General features: G+C 36.9%; 1 protein-coding gene across 2 annotated transcripts in view; it reads left to right on the top strand.

Annotated features, from left to right (window-relative positions):
- The first annotated feature begins 16,226 nt into the window (after positions 1-16,226).
- LOC145785667 (transmembrane protein 214-like) overlaps positions 16,227-25,692 on the top strand; it is a 34,212-nt gene continuing 24,746 nt past the window's right edge. For both annotated transcript variants that reach the window (XM_082597355.1, XM_082597353.1), the window contains exons 1-5: positions 16,227-16,379; positions 18,958-19,044; positions 20,115-20,215; positions 22,315-22,374; positions 24,202-24,312. In XM_082597355.1, coding sequence (XP_082453481.1) covers positions 16,283-16,379; positions 18,958-19,044; positions 20,115-20,215; positions 22,315-22,374; positions 24,202-24,312 — 456 coding nt within the window. In that variant the 5' untranslated portion in view covers positions 16,227-16,282. The remainder of the gene's footprint in view (positions 16,380-18,957; positions 19,045-20,114; positions 20,216-22,314; positions 22,375-24,201; positions 24,313-25,692) is intronic.

Raw genomic sequence — 25,692 nt, forward strand, 5'->3', positions numbered from 1 at the left:
CCTTGTGTTCAGCTGAACGGTCAGTTTCAACTATGCGAGGTGTCAAAACTTGGTTACGATCTACTATGACACAGAAACAGCCAAATCATGCAATGGTCTGCCATGTGCACAAAAAAGTTTTGAATTCGATCAACCTCCATTACCTCTCCAAGGACTTCGTTTTTAATTCGCCGGAGACTCGTTGCCGTGTTGCAGTGTTTAGACAATAAATAGACATCTGCTGTCCAATGCTGACACTGACAATTAAAATACATCACATTGGACTTGTACCTACTGTATTAGTTTGTTTGTTGAACAGACCTCGATCTTTCTAGCTCGCTTTACTCGCCTCCCCTTTCTTTCCTAGTAAATGTCCCCACCAATCTTAGAGAGCGATCGGCGCCCATGTGTATCACGCACCCTGTGGTGCAAATTTTTTTCTAGTTACGCCGTTGCCTTTTCCTATTGTAATTTGTTTTCCGTCTGTCTGTTTTCCACACTATTGCTTATAATCGTTGCGTGTTTCTTGATGTTTCAGTTAGTTATAGTTACATTCAAAAAGTTAAAATTTATTGCAATTTATACATATTTTCAGATTCCTGATGAGAGCTTAAGTTAAGCCGAAAACGTTTGACTGTTAAATTACTTGTAAATATGTAAAATATATTGTTGTAATGCTCAACCCTGTGGTATTGTTGTGTTTTGCCTGTCTTGGTACAAAAAAGCAAACTCTCTCCCGAAACTAAATCTCTTTAAATGCTCGAAACAAAGGAAATAATTTGTTTTCCCTGCTATGACTCAAGTTACTTAGACATCGACTTCCGATTTTGAATCGAGAAAACAATGATGTAATAAGGTTGCGAACAGTGAACGTAACACCGAGACTCCGGGTCCTAAATACTCCAAAACTACGGCTCCTGTACACCTCTGGCAGCTATACGACAAGCATGAACTAGGTAACGCCTAGAACATCACATAACTAAGGCGAAAGAAAAAATTGAATTGAGTCCTGTCTTTGTCATGAGTTACCAAAGGGGGGTGGGACTTGTATACCTGGGACTGGTATATAAGTCCCCTCCACCCCCCTTGGTAACTCATGACAAAGACAGGACTCAATTCAATTTTCTTTTTCGCCTTAGTTGTGTGATGTTCTAGGTTTTTCCCATGAACTGAGCTATCAAGTGTTGCCAAACACTTGCTAAACCTTACATAGAAAGTCACATATGGATCAATCACCAAAAGCAATTAATTTAGCCAAATCAGTTCTCAAAAAGCGCTAAAAAAGAGCCAAATCGCCAAACCATAAATATGAAGCCAAACGTCTTAAAAAATAGCCAGATTTCTGGATTTTGGCGATGAATTCGCCAATATGGCAATCTTGCTCCATAAGATCACAAAACAAGAGCGCCGCGCATGGGCAGTGCTGCTCCGATACAGCTGCGAGAAGAATGCATTATTGCGCAACGCGCAGCAAACACGCATAAAGCATGACACAAACATATGCAGAGAAATGGACGGCAATTAGAAACAGAAATTTCAATACAAAAGTAACTTGTAACTGTAACTGTTGAAAAAGTGCTAAAATAGGAACTAGTCACTGCGTTTTGTTGCTTTTGGAAAATAGTAACGAAGTTACCGTTACAGTTACTCAAAAAGTAACTAGTTACAGTAACTAGTTACAGTAACTAGTTACAGTAACTAGTTACTTTTGTAACTATAGTTACTGCCCACCTCTGGTTAAAATGTTATCACAAACGTTTGACACAGCTAACGAAGTGGAATATTGTGGTCTAAATCCATATTGATGTGGTGTGATCAGGTCTTTTCTTGTTAGATAATTGTACATTTGTTCGTACAGGCATTTTTCGAATATTTTGGTGAAAGGGGACAATAGTGATATGGGCCTGTAGTTGGAACAATTTTTCCTGGAGCCACTTTTGAAGATTGGGGTACGGTAACTTGAGCGACCTTTAGTACGTCAGGATATACACCTTTATCGATGCACTCATTGAATAAGTTGGTGAAGAAAAGGGCGATTATTGGTAAGGATGGTTTGACAAATTTTATAAGAATTCCATCATGTCCCGTACTTTTAGAGACAGAAAGATTATTAAAATGTTTTAATACTTCTTCTTGGTTGACAGGTTTTAGGAAAAAGGGGAATGGGACACTTTGCAATTTCAGTAATGAGCCAGGAGACGGTAGAGGGATTTTAGATGTCATGGAAGGACCAATTTCTGTGAAATAATCATTAAAACAATTACTTATTTGTGCAGGGTCAGATATTTTTTCATTGTCAGTGCTAATTATTTCTTCTGGTATGTGAGCTGTGTGCTTATGTTTGTACTTGATGATGTCGTTTATGGTTTTCCATATTTTTCCAGTGTTGTGCTTGCTTTGCGTAATAAGAAAACTAATGCATTTTTTTGCTTGCTCTTTGGTATGAGTAAGTACATTTCTGTACTTTTTGTATGTTGCTTGTGCAGAAGTGTTTGTTGGGTCTTTTATTTTTAAGTGATATAATCTGTTTTTAGTTTTGATGGAGTTCAAAATTCCTTTTGTTAGCCATTGTTTGGTCTTGAGTTTTCTTTCTCTTCGAAACAACAATCGTAAAGGTGCATGCTTGTTTAAAGTTTCACTAAAAGTGTCGATGAAATGACGAAATTTACCATGAACTGAATCATTCCTTTTTGTATAATGGTTGGTCAAGCTATTTTGAAGATCACAAACGAATTCATCAGCAACAAAGTTTTTCATATTCCATTACTTTTTGTGTATATTTTTCTTGTTTAGGTTTTAGGCTATAGAGTATTACAACTGCAATTGGAAAGTGATCAGAAACATCGTGAATAAGAATATAGCATTGAATTTTATTTGTTTGGTCATTGCTGTAAACATGATCGATTAAAGTTGAACTTGTGGAAGTTACACGGGTTGGGGATTGCACTAACTTAATTGATTGCAGCCTAAAGAGAGAAATGCATCACAGTAATTTTTTATAGCAGGATTTTTTGTCTTGGCTAGCATATTAAATTAAAATCATCACATATGTAATATTCTTTTTTGAAATTATTTAACGAATCAATGCACTCACAGAATTTGTTTTGAAACTCAATTAACTTATTTTTGGGATGCCTGTATACTACACCAACTGTGCATTGTCTACTGTTTGATAAGGTAATATCTACCCAGAGATCTTCACATTCCTGTAAGTTTAAACTTAAATTATTAATTTGATTATACTTTATTGAACTACTTACGTATAGCCCGACACCACCTGCTTGTATTTTAGCATCAGTTTGTTTGTTAGTAAAGTGAACAAAATTATAGCCTTGCAAACTAACAAATTGCAATCGATTTTCATTTAGCCAGGTTTCTGACACAGCAATAAGGTCCGGTGCTTCCTGCATTTCGACAAGCAGTGATTCTAATTTTTCAAAGTTGCCAACTAGGCTTCTCATGTTTACATGTAAAATCGATAGCTGGTTCCCATTAATATTGTTAGTTGAAGAGAAGGAGTTTTTTGAATAAAAGTTTTTACAATCCGCAGACATTGCAACAAACAAAGTATGACCAACAGATCTTCTTCTTCGTCGTATGAGCTGTTCTTCTGGACTATATGTTTGGGCATGATGTCATCAGCCACTCGACAGTTTCGTCATCCAGGGCCTTCAGTCCAAGCGCTCCATGTGGTGGTTGATGGATTGGGCAGTCATGGACGACATGATCTACTGTCTGGTCTGTGGCGCCACACTCGCATCCCGGTGAGGGAGCCAGGCCCCATTTGCACATGTCTGAACGAAAGCGACCGACGCCGGTTCGTAGGCGGTTAAGCCGGACCCACGCAAGTCTTGCGAGGGACATTCCCGGAGGGGATGGAAGGAAGACAAGCACCTTGGGGAGGAAGACAAGCACCTTCACGTGGTCCCCCCCGTCAGTAACATACGAAATTATACAAAATACGTATGCGAAACGAAGCTTGTCAAACAAGAGCTAATGAGACTGTTCAGCGCAGGGTGGGTAGGAAAATGCCCTTTTCAGGGCACGGCAGTGCTCGCACTGTCGAAAAGTACTGACGACCCACCGTACTGCAGCTGAACACCGAGGGCATCACGGCCAGCAAGCTCAACATCATCGAGCACCTGGCCACCAAGCATCAAGCCCTCATCATCCTCCTCCAGGAGACCAACAGATGAATACACATTACACAACCAATAACGCAGGACACGAAAGGTTACAAAATGACTTTGCAACAAAACAGATAAAAAGAAAAATCACCAACACCTGCATTTATAACTTGTAGTCAGGATAATCAAAGAATTTACTTATGTGTGACGAAATATGACGGTGACCAATAAGCATCGAAAAAGAACAAATAACAAATCTGATTTAAGTGGTGTGAGAAAAACTTTGGAAAATAAACAAAACAGTATTATTGCGTTATGAAATATTTAATTTAGCAAGGATTTTGGAGATAGACTAGGCACTGCAAGTAATAATTTAAATTAGAAACTAGGAAGAAAATTAAATTACGGTACTTGTTTTAGTTAATGAAAGGTAACTCAGGGCAAAATTCCGTCAAGTAGGCTAGTGGTGTTACGGACAATTTTTACCAAATCAAACGTCATATATAAACCGTTATGGTCTACTTAACCCAGGGCCTGATTAAGGCTCATGGGGGCCCGAGGCACAGCTAAGTTTAGGGGCCCCTGTTGGCAATCGCTTTCAATGCAATACCATGTAGTCTCTGCGAATAATGAAATATGGGCTAACAAATAGTTCAAGCAAAACTATAACTTCATAAATATTAATTTAGCCAATTTAACTACAACTTTCTAACAGTATGAACACTCTTGTACTTGTTACAAAAATTATTGGATGAAGAATCTCTCTAACAGATTGGAAATTGAGCTCATTTCAATTTCATACTGGAAACACTAGCAAAATATAGGCTACATTTGAATTTGAACTAGCAGAGTTTATTAATGGATCCTTGAAACCAGTGCTGTGTTAAACCCTTTGTGGGCCCCGGGGCCAGAATAATTTGGGCTCTCTACCGTCAAGCAGACCTATAATATTGTGTATATTTTCACTGCACCGACATGGAAATGTGGTTCATTTCAATAGACTTTCCCACCAGTTTAGAAAACAACACAAGTGTAAGTAACCGCAAACACAGGTTTATCATTTCTTAGCTACACCTTTGCTCGGAATGAAAGCCAAAAGTGTTAACAATTTCTAATAAAAAAAATACTGGCAATGGAACATATCAAACATAGGCTATCGGTCACGACGCGGTAATACCATCATACAAAATTTTGACTGTTTGAACTTTGCCGCCGGTTCCGCGCAGATAAAATCTGAGGACAAAACCAAAACTGTAGAAATTATTAATTTCCATTCAGATTTGGTCATCTGGTAACAATTGTTTTTCCCCATTTTTATTTTTTATCTGGCAACATTACTTGTTCTGTCAACCAAGGTAAAAACATTGTAGCCTACAGTAATTGTAAACAAAAGCAGTGTAAAGCGTTTTGAGGATCAGGTGTTCAATTATTTTTATTCAACATTATTTCATTCCAAGGCAAAGCTTTCATAAATTTATGTAGGCATTCAAGTCTAATTAAAGTTTTTAGGGTATGGTAGCCTAGGTTAGTGGCAAGAATAAACAGCTTCCTTGTGTTAAGAATGATTTTTGTTTTGTACCGTACAACATGTGATATGCCAGGCTTATAAGGTATTTGAAGATAAGAGCAATTTCATGTGCATATATTCAGAAAAATTAAATACAGAAGAACGTTTCTGCTAAAAGTACAGGACAGGTTTTTCCTGCTCGCAACATCACTAGTCAAGGATATTTATAATTACGGTATTGTAAATGTTAAAATGAAATGATAATTAAACTATCTGAAATGCTATTTTGCTTACACCTAACAATTTTAACAAAACACTTTTATTGGTGAAAATAAATTGAATATGTGAATTCACAAAGGGCCCAACCCCATTTTTTTTTACTTTTTGTGCTTTCCGATTTCTTTCAATGAAAAGAAATTGATTATATGAATTCAAAAAGGGCCCTCCAGTTTGTTTTTTTTACTTTTTGTGCTTTCCGATTTCTTTCAATGTCTTCTAAATAATACTTTAAAAAAACAGCCAAATATTTCAAACATACCGGTACACACATAAAAAATACCCTATCAATTTTTCCATTGATTTTAAAATGGGCCCAACTAAAGCAATTGCACTTCAATTTCTTTATAGTTTCTCCACAGAATCCTCACTGAGTGAACTTTTTAGGTATGATGCTTCTTACCAGTATGTTTAAGCATATAATCATTATCGAAGTTTAACGACAAAAGTAAATGACCAAAATAATTAAAACAGTTGTGCCAAAAACACTTTGTGGCAATTGGGCCCTTTTTGAATTCATATATTCAATTGCATCAAACCTGTTATATGTTAAATACATTTCTGCAGATCATGTTACTGATGTTATCGCATTTTAACTTTGTTTTTAGAGATGTGTCAGTGTAGTTAGGGGCCCAAATTTGTATAATAGGGCCCAAATTTGAGATGTTTTAGTATAATAAGGGCCTAAATCATCTTTTTAATGGACAAGTACCTGCAGTGAACTTTAGCAACTCAAAAACACTTTACTGAAACGCAAAAATGTATTATTTGTAGCCCCTGAGATGGTGGGCCCGAGGTCTGGGCCCCCTTGACACGGCACTGCTTGAAACCTATAAAAGTATTGACGCCTACGGTACTAAGGTAAAAAAAAATTGGGGACCCCCAAATCCAGGGGGCCTGAGGCCTGTGCCTCGTGTGCCTCATGGTTAATCGGGCCCTGACTTAACCTAGCTGGCATCTTACGTCGTGGAAATTGCTAGAAAATGTCCAAATATTGCACCATCGTTCGTAAGACCTGATGAAACATTGCATCATCCCCTTTGAACACCGGTTTGAATTGCTTGACAATGTTTCATTATTACGTCACAGTAACTGTTTACGTGAGTTGAGATATTACAATCTATTCTCTCATTCTTAAAATTGTTACTTGAAAGTTGGTCGCATGTTTAACTGTTTTGCTTAGTGCTTGTCAGCTGGACGAAAGTTCCGTCTTTTATCTAAGTATAGTTTGTTGTAGTGACAAGTTTTAGTGGTGTACGGTGTTGTATCTCAATTTCGACAGCCAGGTGGCTAATTTTACTGATATACAATTTTGAATAGACGGTTTCAAAAGAGTGTTTCTTCGGTCATTACATACAGACGAACGGATCCGTTCGTCTGTATGCAATGACCGAAAGAAACACTCTTCTGAAAACGTCTATTCAAGAATTGTATTTCTGTAAAAATAGCCCCAAGGCCGTCGAAAAATGGAGGCAACACTGTACCTACTAAAACTTGTCACTACAATACAAATTACTGAGATAAAGACAGAAATTTCGTCTAGTTGGTAAACACAAGCAAAACCGTTTTAATATGCGACCAACTTTTCAAGCAACAACTTTACAAATGAGAGAATAGATTGCAATATTCCAAACGCACCTTAAACCATCTTCTGTGACGTAATAATTATAATTAGCATTATGAAGCTATTCAAGCACCTGTTAAATTTGGCTTACACCATACTGTATCTCGTAATTCAAGATTTAACGATGATGTAATGCTTCACAGGTGTGACAAAGGTGATGCAATCTTTGCTTATTTCTAGCAATAGTACATAAAGGGTGCGGTGAAAAATTAAAATTTTAGAATTTCAACAAAAAGTATGTCTTAAATGGTGGCCCTACACCTAAAAACATGTCTGATGGTGTTTTGAAGTTGTTGCACCCCTAACTGTCCGTGCAACCTTGGAAAGTTGTATGCGGGGGGGCCAAAATCATAAAAAATAGCACAACTCATGATCCATGCGTCGTAGAAAGTTAATTTTTGGCTCTATGGAATCAGAAACACCATGTTTCTATTTGTTCCAAGAGAACTTTTAACTCTAAGAGCAATAAAATTTAAGTTACGCGTAAAAATCGAATTTCAGGCCCAAGAGAACGAGAAAAGTTCAGAACAGAAATCAGAGTAAACGAAGAGAATTTTTTTCAGCTGGTTGATGCGATTTATTTTGATGGCAGAAAAGATTTAACTCTAACCTTGGTAAAAGAACAAACAGGAAAAACTTCAATGTCTACACAATTGGAAGAACACTACATTGTTGTTGTGGGTGAGTCAGAGGACTTAGTTTATTTGACACACTTTACAACAAGCAATAGTAGCCTAAAGGAGAAACACTTGCTGAAAATTTGTATAATGTCTTGTCAGGAACATATCTGGAGCATAAACTGAAAATCATTGGTTCTGATGGAACTGCTGTGAACACTGGCAATATCAATGGCTGTATTGTAAACCTGGAGAGACACCTTCAACTCCCATTGCAATGGGTAATTTGTTTACTTCATTGCAATGAACTGCCATTACGATTTTTTTCCTTACTAGATGGTTGCACAAAAAGTCCTGACAGCTTTTCAGGTGCAATTGGAAAAGAAATTGGCGGTTCAGTTTCCGAATGGCTTATTGCAGAGTAGCCACTTCCATATTCCACTTTCCCGACTTTACCAAATGACGTTACTGATGATCTAAGTTCAGACCAATTCTACGCTTATAGAATTTGTTGGTGCATCATTTTAGGAGAAGTGGATGAGGATTTGAGATTTATACAAGTAGGACCTATCGTGCACTCTCGGTGGTTAACTCTTGGATGTAGAAGAACCAAGAACCTTAATTTTTTGGCTGAATTTTGTTTGAAAGTATGTTTTTCTTCTTGGTTTGACATCAAACTGAATAACAAGATTTCCGATGACAGCAAGAATTTCTTCAGAATGTTGACGACGACGAGCGTGTTATCAAATTTTAAAATCAGCAAGTAAAAGATGAGGCCTTGAAAACTCTTCAAAGAAATGTTTATTTTGGCCACCACGAAAACATCTTGCTTGCAATGTTGTGTGAAGAGGATGATGATATTCGAAAATTGTGTGTAAACAAAATACGAGCATTACGAGATGGCTCTACTTCTGGATGGCATCGAGAAGAAAAAGATGTGATTGTTGAAGATGTTGATAATTCCAACCAAGCAATTCGAAAATTTGTTTTACCAAAACTTAATGTCAAGGCAAAGTCATATCATGAACTTACTGATTTGGCACTCGAAAGCATCACAGAGCCACCTGCTGTCAAGGACTTAAGTGATGCTGATTTAAACGTGCTGTATGACAAACCGTTGAGTTTAATGCATCCCTGTCACAATCAAAGAGTAGAGAGACATGTCAAGCTTGTTACTGAAGCTGCTGGAGCAGTAGCTAGTTTTGAAAAACGAGATGGCATGATACGCCAGCGAATCAAATCAAGAAAACTTATGAAAAAGTTTCATACTAAGCATCAATTTACTGTCGACAAACTCTCTTAGAAAATAAATTTGACAACACATCGTATTGTGTTTATTGATGCACTGCTTATGATTGTGTAATGTATTGCTTATGATTAATGTCCCACACGTTGATTAGTCAAGTGACAACATTTAAAGAGCTTAGCTTAAGTACCGGTAATTAGCCCAAACTACAGAATTTCTTGTCCCAAAGTTATTTGAGCGCATCATACACAATTTTGCATCATTGTTTTGTAGGCTACAGTACCAATATAGGCTACTATAGGCCAGTGCTCCATTATCGAAATTTGAAGTGTAAGCTCAACAGTCAAGCACTGACAAATGACAGAAATGAAAATTTTTCTTGTTTAAATTTTGTCATTGGTTTGTCCAAACTTGTTGTCAATTTTGTGACATTTTTGCCCACAATAGCCTATGTCTCAAATTTAGATATTTGAGCATAACTTAAATTCTATTGCTCTTAGAGCTAAAAGTTCTCTTGCAATAAATAGAAACATGGTGTTTCTGATTCCATAGAGCCAAAAATTAACTTTCTACGACACATGGATCATGAGTTATGCTATTTTTTATGATTTTGGCCCCCCCGCATACAACTTTCCAAAGTTGCACGGACAGTTAGGGGTGCAACAACTCCAAAACACCATCAGACATGCTTTTAGGTGTAGGGCCACCATTTAAGACACCTACTTTTTGTTGAAATTCTAAAATTTTAATTTTTCACCGCACCCTAGTACATCTATGACGTAAAACGTCAGGTTCAGTAAACAACGGTTCTATGTGACGTTTGATTTGAAGATTGTCTGAACAAATTGATTGCTATAAGTAAAGGCAAGCAGCTATCTGAAAAAAAAACCAAAAACGGTTGGCTAACCCTGCTTATGCTGGGTGGAAAAAGTCGAGTTCGTCCGACAGTCAGACTTAATTGATTGCTATTGCCAAGTAGGTCTAGTTATCTAAAAGACCGGTAGGCTAACCCTGCTTATGCCGGGCGGAAAAAGTCGAGTTCGTCCGGCAGGATTATCAATCATGGTTTATTTGTCAGCAACAGGAACATAGTAGCCCACATGTTTGAAATTATGCAAGTAGGCTAGGCTATTGGTTATACACAATGCAAAAGTTACACAAGTTCCCATACCGATGGGGAGAGAACGAGACCACCATACCGTCTTCAGACCCCCTTCTGGGTACCGGCCCACTTCAGCTTTCTGGTGGTAAAATAGCCACTTCAGTCACCAAACAGTAAAATAAGAATTTAGTCTAGTATAGTGATTTCCCTAACTACGATTAGGTATTACACGAAACACAAGTTTCAAAATAAACAGGCTGATATTTGTTCAAACTTAGAAACTGAAATGGCACAGGTAAGAAGATTGTTATCCCTATTTCTGCACTAAAAGTTAGACCAAAATCGCTTTTCAGGTTGCAGCAATCAGCAAATGTTTGACTGAGGCCCAAACACCTTTCCCAAATCGCTGAAAAATTTTCTGACTGTCTGCACTACCTTTTCTGTAAATTCTCTTCTTGTGAGCCTACAATACAATTGATTGATTGATTGATTGAGTTTTTATCCTCAGACTGGGAAAGCTTCTTGCAGAGCTTAATCCTGGCAGTTTCGCATACTTGTAGACAATGTAGAGGCTTTGAATCACTGACGCAGGCCGGTCACCGAGATTGACAGAGTGAAGTTTCCGATTGTTGAAGTCTTGTTGCCGGGGAACTATTCCATCCATTAGATGCCGCTGAATGGAGAGCAGTCCTTAACGTGCGTTGCTCAAGCGCACACCCCGAGAGTCGAACCAGCGCCGCTTGATCTTGAAGCTTCTTTGTTTCAGAAGTGACGCGCTAACCAATTGAGCTATCGGGCGGACTGGCGGCGGCGGAATGACCAGTGACGGAAATGACCAATGACCAGTGAAACATCAATGAAATCGCGAAGTAATACTCTAGCGCCATGTGACAAATAAAAGTTCGAAAAAGCAACCGCTAGATAAAGTTAGTAAGTTTTCCGGTTAAAGAAATTTTAAGATTGCGCAAGATTTGTTAAATGATCATGCTGAAACGACATCAATAAAAGTTTGTACACAACCTTTATATTCATAACATTGTCGATGAAGGAAGCCTGAAAATAAGTTGGTACCAGGTCCGAGAAATCCTGTCAACGGCTCTGCGTTGAACCAGAGTTTAGGTCTGGTTGAACGATGCGCTGTTGATAACATTGTAACTGCAAAGTGTACTTTGTATATTTCATTGGCAACTCTGAGAAATGTGGCATTTTTCAGAGTTGCCAAGTTTAAAAGTTCATGTTTTCACGTTTCTTTTACAGACAGCCAGCTCGAAAATAACGAGTAGGCTACCTTAGAAAGTTGCACAGTGCACTTGATGCTGTAGCAGGGGCAGATTTACCTACGGCGCCCCCTAAAATTCCAATTTATTTTTTTATATCTGCATGCAAATTTTCTTTTTATGCTACACTTTAACTTGTAAATTTCCATTTTACTAACGTAAAACAATGCGTGATGTTTAGTCTCGGCAAGTAGACCTACTAACTGCTAATAACCGCTGATAGCGGTACAAGAGACAATGGACATTATCTATAAAATACTAGTAACTAATAAAAAAACTTTTTTAACTCAAGTTTAAATAATAATGCATGGTAGCAACTAGCAATCCAGATTTTATGGCAGTTTAAGCAAAGAGATAGGATGGAATGCCATGCATCAACCTTTTGGACAGTAAAGCTGGATCTGGTCTTGAACACATCTCTGCTAAATTTATTACGTATTTTATTCAAAACATGTTTATGATCGAATTACTTGTTAGAGGAAATCTAATGTCATCTTTATTGCAACATTATCAGCATGAGTATTGCTGTGCTGTGCAATTTTTTAGTTAGTGGCTGAGGCTGTTTGATCGATGTATATTTTAAACTTTTTGGTTTTGCCATCTTTCCCTTTTGTTGGTGTCAAATTCGTATGTTTACTTTGCGGTTCTGTACAGTGTACATGTTTGCGCCAGCAACAAAAAATAAAATTGAATTAGTTTAATCATATTGTTCTTTTGCTCAATTGCATCATTGTCAGTTCACAATATTTTGTTTTGCTGATAGGGCATAGGCCCGATTTCGCTTATTTTACAAAATAGAAATAGTAGACTCTTATTGTTGCAAGTGCTTTGTTCATATTTGAATTATTTTTTTATTTGCAATATCTTAACTGCTGAGTAGCCTACCACTCACTTGTACTAAGTACACCTAGGCCTCACCGTTTGAATGTTTTTTTATAATGCATTTTTTTGGGCTATGCACCAGTGAGCTTCAGGCACTCTAGGTTGGTGATTTATTGAAATGGATTTTGGTAGTTACCCCTTTTCATTCACTTGGAGCAATCACTGTTTTATAGCCTAAAGTTTTAGTGGAAAATACCTAAATTATCATTACAACGTTTGTTATTGCTTTTAATTGCCACGAGTGGCATTATGGCATTGCCTCAACTTTACAACTGATTGTCACTTGTGGTGTTGATTTGTGATGTGGGAATGACTGGTAGCCTACCTGACTTAGATAGGCAATTTTATTGATAAAAACGCAAAAAATTTTCCCAAGCCATTTGCAGCGAGGTTGTTTGTTGTTTCATACTTCTTCGGCGCCCCCTAAAATTTTGCCCTAAATCCGCCACTGTGCTGTAGGTTTTTGTCTGACTCTCTTCTGCAGCTAACATCGGAATAAAAATAATGTTATGGTTTTATTTATTTAAATCTCTATTTGAAAAAGGACTTTCTGATAATCCCTCTTTTTTAGGGTGAAACAGGGCTGCGATTTTTTCTTTCTTGTCGAACGACCAAAAATTCTGCGTTTGTTTGTCGAATAGTGGTATGACGTCACAACAGTCAGATTATAAGCGTTTGGCCGCGAATTACTACGTGATAGAGAATTGATAGGCGCATTTTACGAAGCATGCTTTTGCTTACCACTATTAAATTAAACATGTTCAAAATTGAGAATGCTTTGCGACGTTAGGCTACCAAGCCTTTAAGCAGCCTGCGGCCATCGCGGCCATGGCTGCTAAGTAGTGCTTGAATGACCGCCGGTGCTGCCTCCTTAGTCGGCCAAGTTTGGCGCCGGTTTCTTCTAGCCAATCATTTAATTTCGCAATAGAATGGTCGTGGTTTAACCGGCTGGCAATATTGTCGTTTTTATGTTGATTCAATGTTGTCGGACATTTAATCGTTGTTAAAAAGGAGAACTAGGTTCAAAGTTGACATCCGAGGGGAAAACACGTGTCTTCACTCTTCATAGTTGAGAAATATTCCCGCTGTAGTGACTTCACACCCTCAATGGTGACATCATAACGGTATAAATCGTCAGGTTTTATGAAAGGCGGTATGCAGTTGAAACAATTTACTGAGCAGCGAGCAGTTGAAGCAATTTAGTGTCGTTAGATGATCCCACAATACCGGATCACAATCCCGATAAAGCAGTTATTGCGTTGCGTGGTACAACGATTCTACTTCAACAACGCTAAGTGATCATTTTAGCATTGTTGCAAGTTTAATTCTATTTACTTGTGCTTTCGTTAATTGTATTTTGGCTTCCAAGCACGCAGATTTGGCCGCCGAGAAGGAGCTCTCGGTAGGCCACAATGGCTGCCGGAAAAAAACACGAGTTTTAAGGCCTGGCTACTAAACGCTATTAGCAGGAAGTTTACCTGAATGATAAGTTCCAAAGTGACGTGGCAATGCTTCTCTCGATAGCTCCTTCGAACAGATCCCGCGCTTCACTCGCTGTTTGCTGAACCTTAACCGCTTCTCGGTAAGACCGACCGAAGCTTTTGCCATCCGTGTTGTCGGAGGATTCTTTCGTTTTTTGTCATTATAGGATACTGACTAACTGAAAACTATATCCTATCTGTAGTTGGGAAAAGCTATGCTGTTCTTACAACTTGCCTATTACCTTGCCTTGTCCACTCCCAGTGACTACCTACGTCCTACGTACTATTCTTCTAGAAGCGAACTCTTATATATATATATATAGCGATCTTTCTTATCTGTGTTTCTGATTCTGAACATCTGGTTGGAAACTAGGCTATTTTCTTGATATAAAAAACTTGCGTAATAAGTAGTCTTTATTGTGTTCTTTTATTGTGTGCTTCTGCGATTATTTTCTCCTGTATCAATCACCTGCTTTAAGTTATATAACGGAAAGGAAATCTTAAATTTGTTTTCATCATCATGCACTGCCTACATATATACATAAATCCATCGTTGTTAAATCTTTCAAAGGATGGCATCTCGCCTGGTGCGAGACAAATTTCCTGCAGATGTCCAGACTTCCCAGCCAGCAAACTTGTTTATACATGTCATGCATTGTGATTCAACGTCTGCAAACGTTAAATCAATGTAAAAGCGATGGGTTTTGCTAGCTGGGTTGTGTGCTTTTGTGAATGTGCAAAATCGCCCATTACGTAATCACAGAAACTCTTTTAGTGAAGTCGAGTTGCAACCGTGTTTATCTGTCTACTAGTATTTTTTATTCACTTTGCAAAACGTTTCTGCAATCTTCGAACAACAAGTGCAAAAGTCAGACATAAACACAAACTTGCAAACACGTTGACAACTAAAAGTAGCCTACTTCGGTTATTTTATCTATAAAAGAAACCTGTTGTGTCGAATAGCACAAAACGTGTGTGGCAAAATGTTTGATGACAGGCGTTAGAACTTCGATCAAAGCATTTTCCCGCAGTGTTCAAACTTCAAAATGTTCTGGAAGAGAACTCCTTTCCATAAAAATAGCGGCTTTTTTCATCTGTATTTCTGAACATCTGGTCGGAAACTAGGCTGTTTTCTACCGGAATGGCCCGTTTCGGCGAGTCCAATTCGGCGAGTCCGATTCGACTAGTCCGATTCGGCGAGTTCCCTATTCGGCGAGTGCCCTATTCGGCGAGTTTTTGAAATTTTTAAAAGGAAATTATCGGGTACTGTAGCCTAATTGCAATTGCCGTTTTTACATCGTTTTAACGTCGCTAAACGTTAAAATCGTGCAAAAAGGAATAAAAATAAAATGTTTGAACTATTAAATTAAAATTCGTCATGTCAGTTCAGTTGTTTTTATTTCTGACCATCATATGAAAAACAATACACGTCAACAGTCAACACATGTGGTTATAGTTATACACAGGTTATACACCTCACGTGATCTGTTTCCCACCGCATAATTTACTCGCAATCATTCTCGTATCATTTGTTCAGTTTGTGCTTTCAGTCCAGAGTGTCGTTACAGTTACAGTGCATAGTCAAATTTATCTTACGATTTTTCATTTTATGTATTGCAGATTTAATTCCTGATGAGGACACACGTACGTGTCGAAAACGTTTGAGTTTATATATGTTATATTTTGTGTGAAATAAAGTATGCTAAACCCGCTAAAGTTACTATGTTTTATTTTTCTTTGGTTGTGTCAGACAAAAATCCAAGTCGTGTTACATACTACCGTACCTGAAAAGTGTTTCGGTGCTCGTAGGCTACTGGTTGTTTAATTTTCGTGGTTGCATATGAAATATTTACCGGACCGCAAAAATATTCAACTTGTCAAAATGGACCTTTGCTAACATTAGTTGAGTAGCCCTGGTCGAAACAGATAGGCCACGGTGCCACACTCTCAATAAAGGTTAATTCATGGCCTTAAGACTGGTTGATATTGATGTCATGGTTTAGGTTATGCTAAACGATTTTGTGGTATGTATATATGTGATAACTTAAATTTTAAAATTAAATGGATCTTATAAATTGTATATATATATATGTTTGATATTCAGAATTTTGATTTTTTATGTTAACAATTAATATAGTTGCGGATTTACCTTACTAAAATAAAAATGGACAATGATGGAGGAAAATGGATTCATGTGGGAAAAGTTCCCAAGACCAAAGCACAAAAAGAAGCTGCTTTCAAAAACTTGCCAAAAGTGAAAGGTAAAGTATATAAGATATTAACCCTTTGAAGGTTAGGAGGGAGGCTGTCAAGTGTCAATTCAACTTTCTTGTATCAACAGTTGTATCTCTAAAACCACTGAGGCTGCAACTACGAGATTTCTTGACTTTTCCTAACTTTTATTCACCTCTATTGAGCTGAAAATTTGAGCGAATAAAAGTTATAAATTGAGAGATACAGTATAAGGCATTTCTCAGCATATCCTCTGAAATATTTCGTATTCTATTGTTCAAAATTTTCCCACCAGCTGGATGAAAGTAATCAAGTTGGCCCTCGTAACTGTTTTCACAGCGTTTTCACAGCGTGAAGGCTGTATGTAAAATTATGTAAAAAAATTGTAATCACAACATTGCAATGCATGTTCCTCATTACTGTAAACTCACGCTACAATTACAGTCATAAGTCACCTCAACATTTCAACGTATATGAGCAGTTCTAAAATTCATATAGTTTTAATTTTCGGATATGCTCAGCGACGCAGTCATGAATATATAATTTTACAAAGTAAATCCCAAATTTTGAAACCGTGCCTTAAAAAATAACAAAGATATCACTCCTAAAGCATAAGAAGAATCGACACCCCCCCCCCAAACTGAGCAAGACTCCAGGAGCCCAACCTTCTAAGGGTTAACCTTGTCCCTTTTTCCTAGTGAGTTATGTTGATTCTTCGGGAACTAATTGTGCTACATTCTTATCCTCTTCTGGTGAACCTAATTCTATGTGGAAATCACAATGCACAAAGTTTACCAAAATAAAATTTATTGGTTGTATATTATTACACATTGGTTGTCACCTGAAGAGCTTTTTAACAGCCTATTTTGAACCGGAGGAACAATCTCTTGATGCAATTGGTGACTCCTGCATAAATATGGTTTTACTATCCGACACTCAATTTTACAATTAAAGCAAAATTCACTAAATTCATTGTTTCACAACAGTGCATTAGCCCGAAATGGCCCGTTTCGCTGAGTCCGATTCGGAGAGTCCGATTAGGAGAGTTCCCTATTCGGATTTTTTGAAATTTTTTTTGAAAATTATCGGGAACCGTAGCCTAGGCTAATTATCATTGCCGCTTTTACATCGTTTTAACGTCGCTAAACGTTCAAATCGTGCAGAAAAAATAGAAATAAAATGTTTGAACAATTAAATGAAAATTCGTCGGTACCGTAGCCTAAATCATTGCCCCTTTTACATCGTTTTAACATCGCTAAACGTTCAAATCGTGCAGAAAAAAATAGAAATAAAATGTTTGAACAATTATATAAATGAAAATTCGTCGGTATCGTAGACTAATTATCATTGCCGCTGTTACATCGTTTTAACATCGCTAAACGTTCAAATCGTGCAGAAAAAAATAGTCGAAGCTTTAGATGAGTGGGGTTTAGACTTAACCACTGAGATCTTAAGACTAAAAAGGGAATTAAATTTATTTTTGAACTATTAATGTTTGCTCAGATAAAATTGACATGTATCCTGCGTAGCCTTCTGCATGCAAACTTAGAATATATTAGAATCCTCAACTATAACAAAGTTCTGAATGCAACGACGCCTTCTGTTTATTTACAGTAGAGAAGTTTGTATTTTATTCCACAATATCATTTCTTTTATAGTTGAAATTCTCGAAGCTTTAGATGAGTGGGGTTTAGACCTAACCACTGAGATCTTAAATCATACATATTTATGACACCGGAAAGACCCTAGTGATATGGTACGTTCCATATTCATAACTTTACCAAAGAAAACCGGAGCAACAGAATGCTCACTTCATATCTTAAATATCTTTGCTATGTTGACGTGTATTGTTTTTGATATGATGGTCACAAATAAAAACAATTCAACTGAACTGACATGACGAATTTTCATTTAATTGTTCAAACATTTTATTTCTATTTTTTTCTGCACGATTTGAACGTTTAGCGACGTTAAAACGATGTAAAAGCGGCAATGATAATTAGGCTACGGGTCCCGATAATTTTCAAAAAAAATTTCAAAAAATCTCCGAATAGGGAACTCTCCGAAAAAGGCTGTCTTCGAATAGGGAACTCTCCGAATCAGACTTACCGAATAGTAGCAGACCCGCATTACCAATGCTACATTTTATGGGTCTGCTACTATTCGGTGAGTTCCTAACCTCTAAGCCCTAACTCTAAAACGGCAATGATAATTAGGCTACGGTACCCAATAATTTAAAAAAAAATTGAAAAAAATCCCCCGTTAAGGTATCGGACTCACCGAATCGGACTCACCGAATCGGACTCACCGAAACTGGCCATTCCGACATTTTATGTGAAGACCTTGACGGATATAGCCAATCATGTCTTCTATCAGATGGGCTAGTAACAAATACAGCTGTTTAGATGAGTTTTAATTTCTATTAACAGATTAATCATGCTTGATCAACTGTGACATCCCTTATAAACTCCCTTTGTTTCCTTTTGTCTTTTGTATTTACAAGTAATTCCTACACTACATGCTTTTTATTCTCGTAACTTGCTTAATATTGGCAAAATATTTTAATTTTTTCAATGCACCATTTATATAATTGTTAGTTTTCAACAGGTCATGCTGCTGCACTACTATATGATGACTTAGATGCTGGAGACAGCGAACCTCTACAAGACAGATCAAACATTCCTAACCAGTCTGGTAAGTGTAATGCTTGTGTGCATTTTGGGATTGATTGCATGAATTAAAATACAGTGCCCGTAATAACAGTCTGAATGATACTTTTTACAGCTTTGTCACAATCAATGTGCAAGGCCTCGCGTCGGGCTGCTTTGCGTCTTGACAGAATGGGCTGTTTTCATTATGGAATTTTGAGCGATGTGTTATTATCGGGTATTGACCTAAAGTAACCTCTGATGACGAAATCTGTATTATGTAACGTGTTTTCTACACCCTTCGGCCCTACGTGACATTCTTTAGACTTCTTTAAACTTGCTTGTTGTGCCGCTCAATGCTACGTGACCGACGATGAGTTCGTGTGATGCAACACTACGTAACCTTCTCGAAGTTACTAGACCGAACAAACCTTTTATAAATAGTGGTGTGATTTGCGTAATGGATTATTATGATGATTATTATTGAGATGGTTATGAGAGTTGTGTTATGAGTTGTGGATTGGTAGTTGATGCAGAAATTATTGGTGATTGAGACTTGAAGTAATTGAATACAAGTAGATGAGAATTGGTGCTGATATAAATTGTGTTCGAATTTAGAGTTATTTGAGAAGCCGTAACTCGTTAAAGTTCTTCAAGAAGTCAGATTATCATTTCACTACTAGTAGAATTATTCGACATTTAATTGACTGCTTTTCGGTTTGACCCATTAAACTACGTCATTGAATCTTTCCAAGTCTTTTTCCTGGTAAGAGATAGAAAGAAATCTTGACAAGCTTTAATGTAAAAGTGTAGGAAATTTTACTCATGTATAATTGTATAATGTATATGCCTGTATGGCATAATGCTTCTTCTATCAAACAATCTTGACTTGAGGTGTCAAGGTAGCTTATAATGTACTCAGTTGCGCCTCTATACGGCTGCATTGGCACTGTCTGCTTTGTAAAGCGCCGAGGAGCAACGCATTCTGCGATGGATACAGTGCGCTATATAAAAACAAACATTATATATTATTATTAAAAGTGTTGTTATAATTGGTTTCCATCTTGGGTTAGTTGTTCCACTATAATTATATTTCAATGCTCAATTTTCTTTTAGTCCCAAAATCTCCTGGTAAACAGGCTAGTAAAAAGAAGAACAAGAAAGCAGCACAAGAAAGTAGATATGATTTCAAAACTTTTGAAAGTGCAATAAGCGCAGTAAGTTATTATTTTTTGAAAATTTTATTCGAACACTATTAATGTTGACATATATTATATAACTTATCAATTGTTGAGCTCACATCACTAATTGAATAACAGGGTACACGGCATCCTGTGGCTGGACAACTTATCACTGTCACAAGGACATCTAACCACAGCGACAGCGTACATCTCAACACTAGTTGACTTGATGTGAAATAAATTCTTTACCAATCCGATTAACGCTTCCTTATCATATACTATCATAGCATGCTCCGGGCTTGTTTGACTCGCACTTTGGACATCTGTTGATCTATTTTAGGAAACCACAACCGAGCATCTTTAAAACTTCCAACTCCAGTATAGGTTGATTGCTGATGTTTTTAACATTGTACTATTGATGATAAATATTTAATATTGATCAAAAATATAAGCCACCTTGGCTAATAGAATTTATTGTATCGATTAAGTTCATAGTGTTCCTTTTACTTCCCAGCTAGAAAACAGAGCTTTGGAGCCGACATAAAAATAAAACTGCTCCAGCTTCATAGCTCTCTACTATCAGAGCATAGCTCCAGCTCCGGAGCTCTTTCATACCACTGATTGTGAATCATGCTTTACACACTTTTTGTTTCTCATTATTTCTGAGTTTAAATTCAGAGGCTGTTTATATTTTTTATCAATAGTGCATTAAATATTTTTCCTCAATATTATTATACAATATTAAAGACATCAGCAATTTAGAAGTTTTATAATAACTCTGTTGTTGTTTTCTGAAACAGATGTCCAAGGCTGGGTTTTTTGTTTTTTTTGAGATTTTCGGTCATTTGTCCGAAACGACTAGAAAAAATTCGGTTTAATTTTAAAATAAAAAAAAAGGTTAAATTTTTTTATTTATTTCGGTCATTTTTTCTGATGAAAATATTTCCTTTCAAGGAGCTGATACAAACCAAAATTTGCACTTCCTGACTAGCTACAACATGAAGTTTCGCTGAGAAACATTGTCTTGTTTTATCTGAGAAAAGTTAGAACTTGGCTCACATAATTTTTGAGTAGCATTTCGTATTTGAATGTTGGTCAATGAATGCCATTCGGAAGCAAAGTGGATGGGGCGCTCATTTTGAATGCAGAACAAAACGTTCATCAGCAAACCTAAAAAATACACAAATCAAACAGGGAAAGTATTAAGCGAAAAAGCATTCATTAATGGGAAAATTTATTTTTCTTTTGTACAAAAATACCAAAGCAAAAAATTGTATCTTTTGTAATTGATATAATACGTCGGCTGCGAATTGACTATATATTTCTTTGGACATTTTGACCGAATTGACTATATTTTTTTCGGACATTTTAATAAAAAATCGATCTATGACCGAAAAGAAAACCCAGGTCCAAATTTCGAGCCAAACAGCAATGAGCATGCTATGAGAAGAAAGCGTTAATCGAATTCGTAAGAATTTCGCGTCAAGTCGTGTAGCCGTATGGTGTACCACTGTACCCTGTGGTGAGATGTCTTTGCGACAGATCGGCGTGACAGTATGTCCCCTGTATAACATTTTATGGTTGTTTTATTGATATTTTGTTGCACTTGTGCCATAAAGGCTTACATATTTCTAAGAATGAAGTGTACAATCATAGATCATTGCATGCAACATTGATAGTCGTAGTTGTACATTGGACAAACGTCAGTTTTCTGGTTCCATTTGAGGAGACCTGCAGTAAACCAGCCACTCAATGCTTAGTTATTATGGATAGTTGGATACATAAAACCTCAACTGATAAATATGAGATTCTGGTTTTGACTTTTTGAAATTTTTGACTTGGTTTGACTTTTTGTAGGTTTGATATTAACAGCCACTCATATAACTACAATAATGGCTTTTTAACAAGTCTACTGGTGATGAGTTACCATAGGCTACCATTCATATTGGTAGTCGTATTTTAGAACTACAAATTTGATTGAGTTTTTTTTTAAACATGTTGAAAAGCATTGGTACGGATTGAATGGCTGTTCATTCAGAGATGCAGCATGTCAGTTGCTTCGTACGATCTATCTTTATTGGGCGAGATCGGGAGTTTGAGAAAGGTTCAATAATTTGTTGATTTCATATGTGCAGGACGATTCTATAGTGGAGAAAATTCTCCAGTTGAAAGAACAATATTCCGACAAACCTGCTGTAAGTATCCTTTGTTATCGCCCAACTGCAGTTGGTAGATACACTACTGTGATCTGCTGCATGGCATTGCCTCAATCTTCAATGGCACATTACGTTTTATCATAAATCCAAGTGTTTATCAAGACGATTGATAGTCGACTCCATGCATTAGCGTAACTGGTTGTTACTTTTCACCATCTTTCTGGGATGCTGTTTCCTGCACAACCAAGTAGTGTCATCTTGTCTTTGCAGTATAACTTTATGCCATGCAGTGTATAGATCAGGGCTACTCAACTGGCGGACTGCGGTTCGAATCCACACCTTCTGGGTGTTGATGGTGGACCTCGGGCTTCTGGAAGAATAACCTCATTGCCACATTTTAGGGCCTCTTTAAACAGATTTCCATTAGGGAAAAGCATTTTTTTGGGATTATCCAACGAGCTGGGGGCTTCGCCCCCAGTCCCCCCAACGCTTTTCCATCTTCTCTGATGTGCGATCCACACAGCTACACTACAAAGAAACATAAGATAAATTTTTTCCCTTTTTATTTCTTTATTTGTGTCAGACAAAAATCCAAGTCGTGTTACATACTACCTGAAAAGTGTTTCGGTGCTCGTAGGCTACTGGTTGTTTAATTTTCGTGGTTGCATATGAAATATTCACCAGACCGCAAAAATATTCAACTTGTCAAAATGGACCTTTGCTAAAATTAGTTGAGTAGCCCTGGTATAGATAGTTATCATAGTTAGTATATCATATATTATAACAGAATATAAGGTGAACATAAACTTCTTGAACTTTTTTCACTTTATGTTTAAACATATTGAATGTCACTTATACGCCTTTTAATAGGCTAAATATCTTGCTAAACTCTTTAAACTTTAGGTCTATTTCTAAGCATTGATAATAAGCATCCACAATCCACATTTACAACTTGTTTATAAGTTAGTCCAAGGACTTTCTGTTTACCCTGTTGTATAGAATTCGATTTGAATAAAACCTTCTGAAGATTGTTTCATCCTTCTGAATACCTTCTGAAGGGTGAAACACTGAAACAGGTAGCAATGTTTTTAGGTGATCAGTATGGTAACCATTTGAAAATTCACTCTGCTTTTATTGAACACTTTTTGTAGATTATTGACTTGACAGTATGTATTGTTTTACGTACCGTGTTGTATGTGTATGGATATTGTATATATTTATAAACAAATTAACTTTAGCGGAATTAACAGGTTTTATTACAACGAAATATAATTAAAAATAATAATAATTCAAATGTTTTTGACACCTACATGTGTCGTCATCAGGAATTACTTAAATCTGCAATATATATAAAATGAAGATTTTAAGATAAATCTGACTATGCACTATAATTAATTAAGTAATCCCTGATGACACACGTACGTGTCGCAAACGTTTAAGTTGATTTTTTTTAATTATGTTATATCTCTATGTAATAAAACATGTTAAACCCGCTAAAGTTACTTTGCTTGTCTATGGTTCAACAAAGCAAACTCTCTACCAAACTTTTATATATATTTAAGTTTGATGAAACTGTGGTTGTATAAGCTACTGTTGGGAGTGTTGGTACCCCATTAATTGTCTTTTAATGGAGCTGTACCATATATTTTCCATTTTATATCAAATTGCTTGAACTTCTGTAAAGCACATAATCCGCTTTTTTTAATGTTGTATTTGCCATATTTCAACTTTTGTTTGGCAACAACTTAGTTGAAGTGTTTCGTCTTTTCTTTTAGCATCTTTGAGATGACCAATCAAATAATAAATGGTCAGTTGAAATGGAAACTCCATTGAATGACTTCTAATGGCCTTGTTTCATTTGCACAGGTTTGGCCGAAAGAAGTTGCCGGATACTTAAATTCCATTTTAAAGTGTCCTGATGAAAACCCGACGTTCGTTGGGAAGCCATTCGACTATCCACTATGCAAGACCACAAAGGTGAAGGCTTCACTCAAAAAGAAAGCAATGGCTGCATGACATGACGAACGCAGTAAAAATATCAGCATCACAGATGATAGGTTTCTTACTTAACCTCACTAAGTAATTTGTTAATAGCTCAGAAATTAAGACCACTTCATGAAGTATGCGTGACGAATAGGGGTTGTGGAAAAAGCCCTATTTGTCTGAGGTGTTTCACCCAATTGGCAAGGTGAAATCTAGTCTGCTTCACAAACGCTTGAACATCTTTTACAGGCAAAACTCAGAACATATAAACAGCAGGTCCTTGATGAATGAAACACAGCCATGCACAGTGCTGCAAGCTCAGGCATGACTGCTAGTTCCTGTCATGGCATGTTTTTAAGCGTCAAAATAACCCGCGTCATCACCACTGTCGCATGTTTGTCCAGTATGTTCGTCGTGACAGACAGGTCGCCAATGCTTGTTGCAGACGTTGCAGCATCATAATCACAAAGATGTTTTACTAGCTTAATTTTTTTCCTTCAGTGAACACATTTTTGGTTTCCCACATTTATGTGTTACCATGGAATCATAGATGAAACTTCTCCAATTACTGCTATTGAGCCGTGTTTGGCATTGTAAGGTGATGATGCGGGATTCCTACCCGGGTTTCAATGCGGAACCAACTGTCAGTTTGACCACGATATATCTAGTTTTTATCCACGAGTTCTTGAATATCAGCTCGCACAAACACGATGAAACTGCCATCAATTTCTTACGTTAAATCAAATCTTGAAGTTGCCCTCAACAAATTACTTTTAATATGTACAGACTATTTTTATGTTAACACTTTAAAATACGTATCTGAACATAGGGAAAGGCGAGGCAAAACGGACATGCTAACTTTAAAGTGCTCCATTTGAGCAAACAAATCAGATTCTAGACCTATCGCGTTTCTTGAATTTAGATGTAACTTCCCAAAATCCCAAAGTATGAAACCTAATGTGTTTTTCTTTTTTTGTTTCTTAAAAAAAATTTTATTGTGGGTGTTCGTTTTGTTAGTTAGTTGTCAAAGTCAAGCAAATTTCTGTGAACTTGTTAGAATCAATGTCCATGAACAAAAACTATCAAGCTTAGTAACCAGTAAAGTTACATTAATTGTAACTTTCGCCGCCATAAAGCCAGCTTCTTCAGTGGTCTTATTCAAATGGAATCCGACTATCTGTTTGTCAAACAGTGTTTAACAAATGCGTCTTTTCTGTTTTAGTTCTCCAAAACAAACTAGATGGCCGTTTGAAAACAAATTTCACGCCAAAAAAACTATTGCTTTTTTTAGGCTGTGTTGCAAGTGATATCGATATTTCCGTTTTGCCCCAAACAAGCTACCGTAGAAAGTCTATAACTATAAGCAAAACTAAA

Source organism: Aplidium turbinatum, chromosome 16 (assembly GCF_918807975.1).
Source record: "Aplidium turbinatum chromosome 16, kaAplTurb1.1, whole genome shotgun sequence".
Taxonomy (NCBI): domain Eukaryota; kingdom Metazoa; phylum Chordata; class Ascidiacea; order Aplousobranchia; family Polyclinidae; genus Aplidium; species Aplidium turbinatum.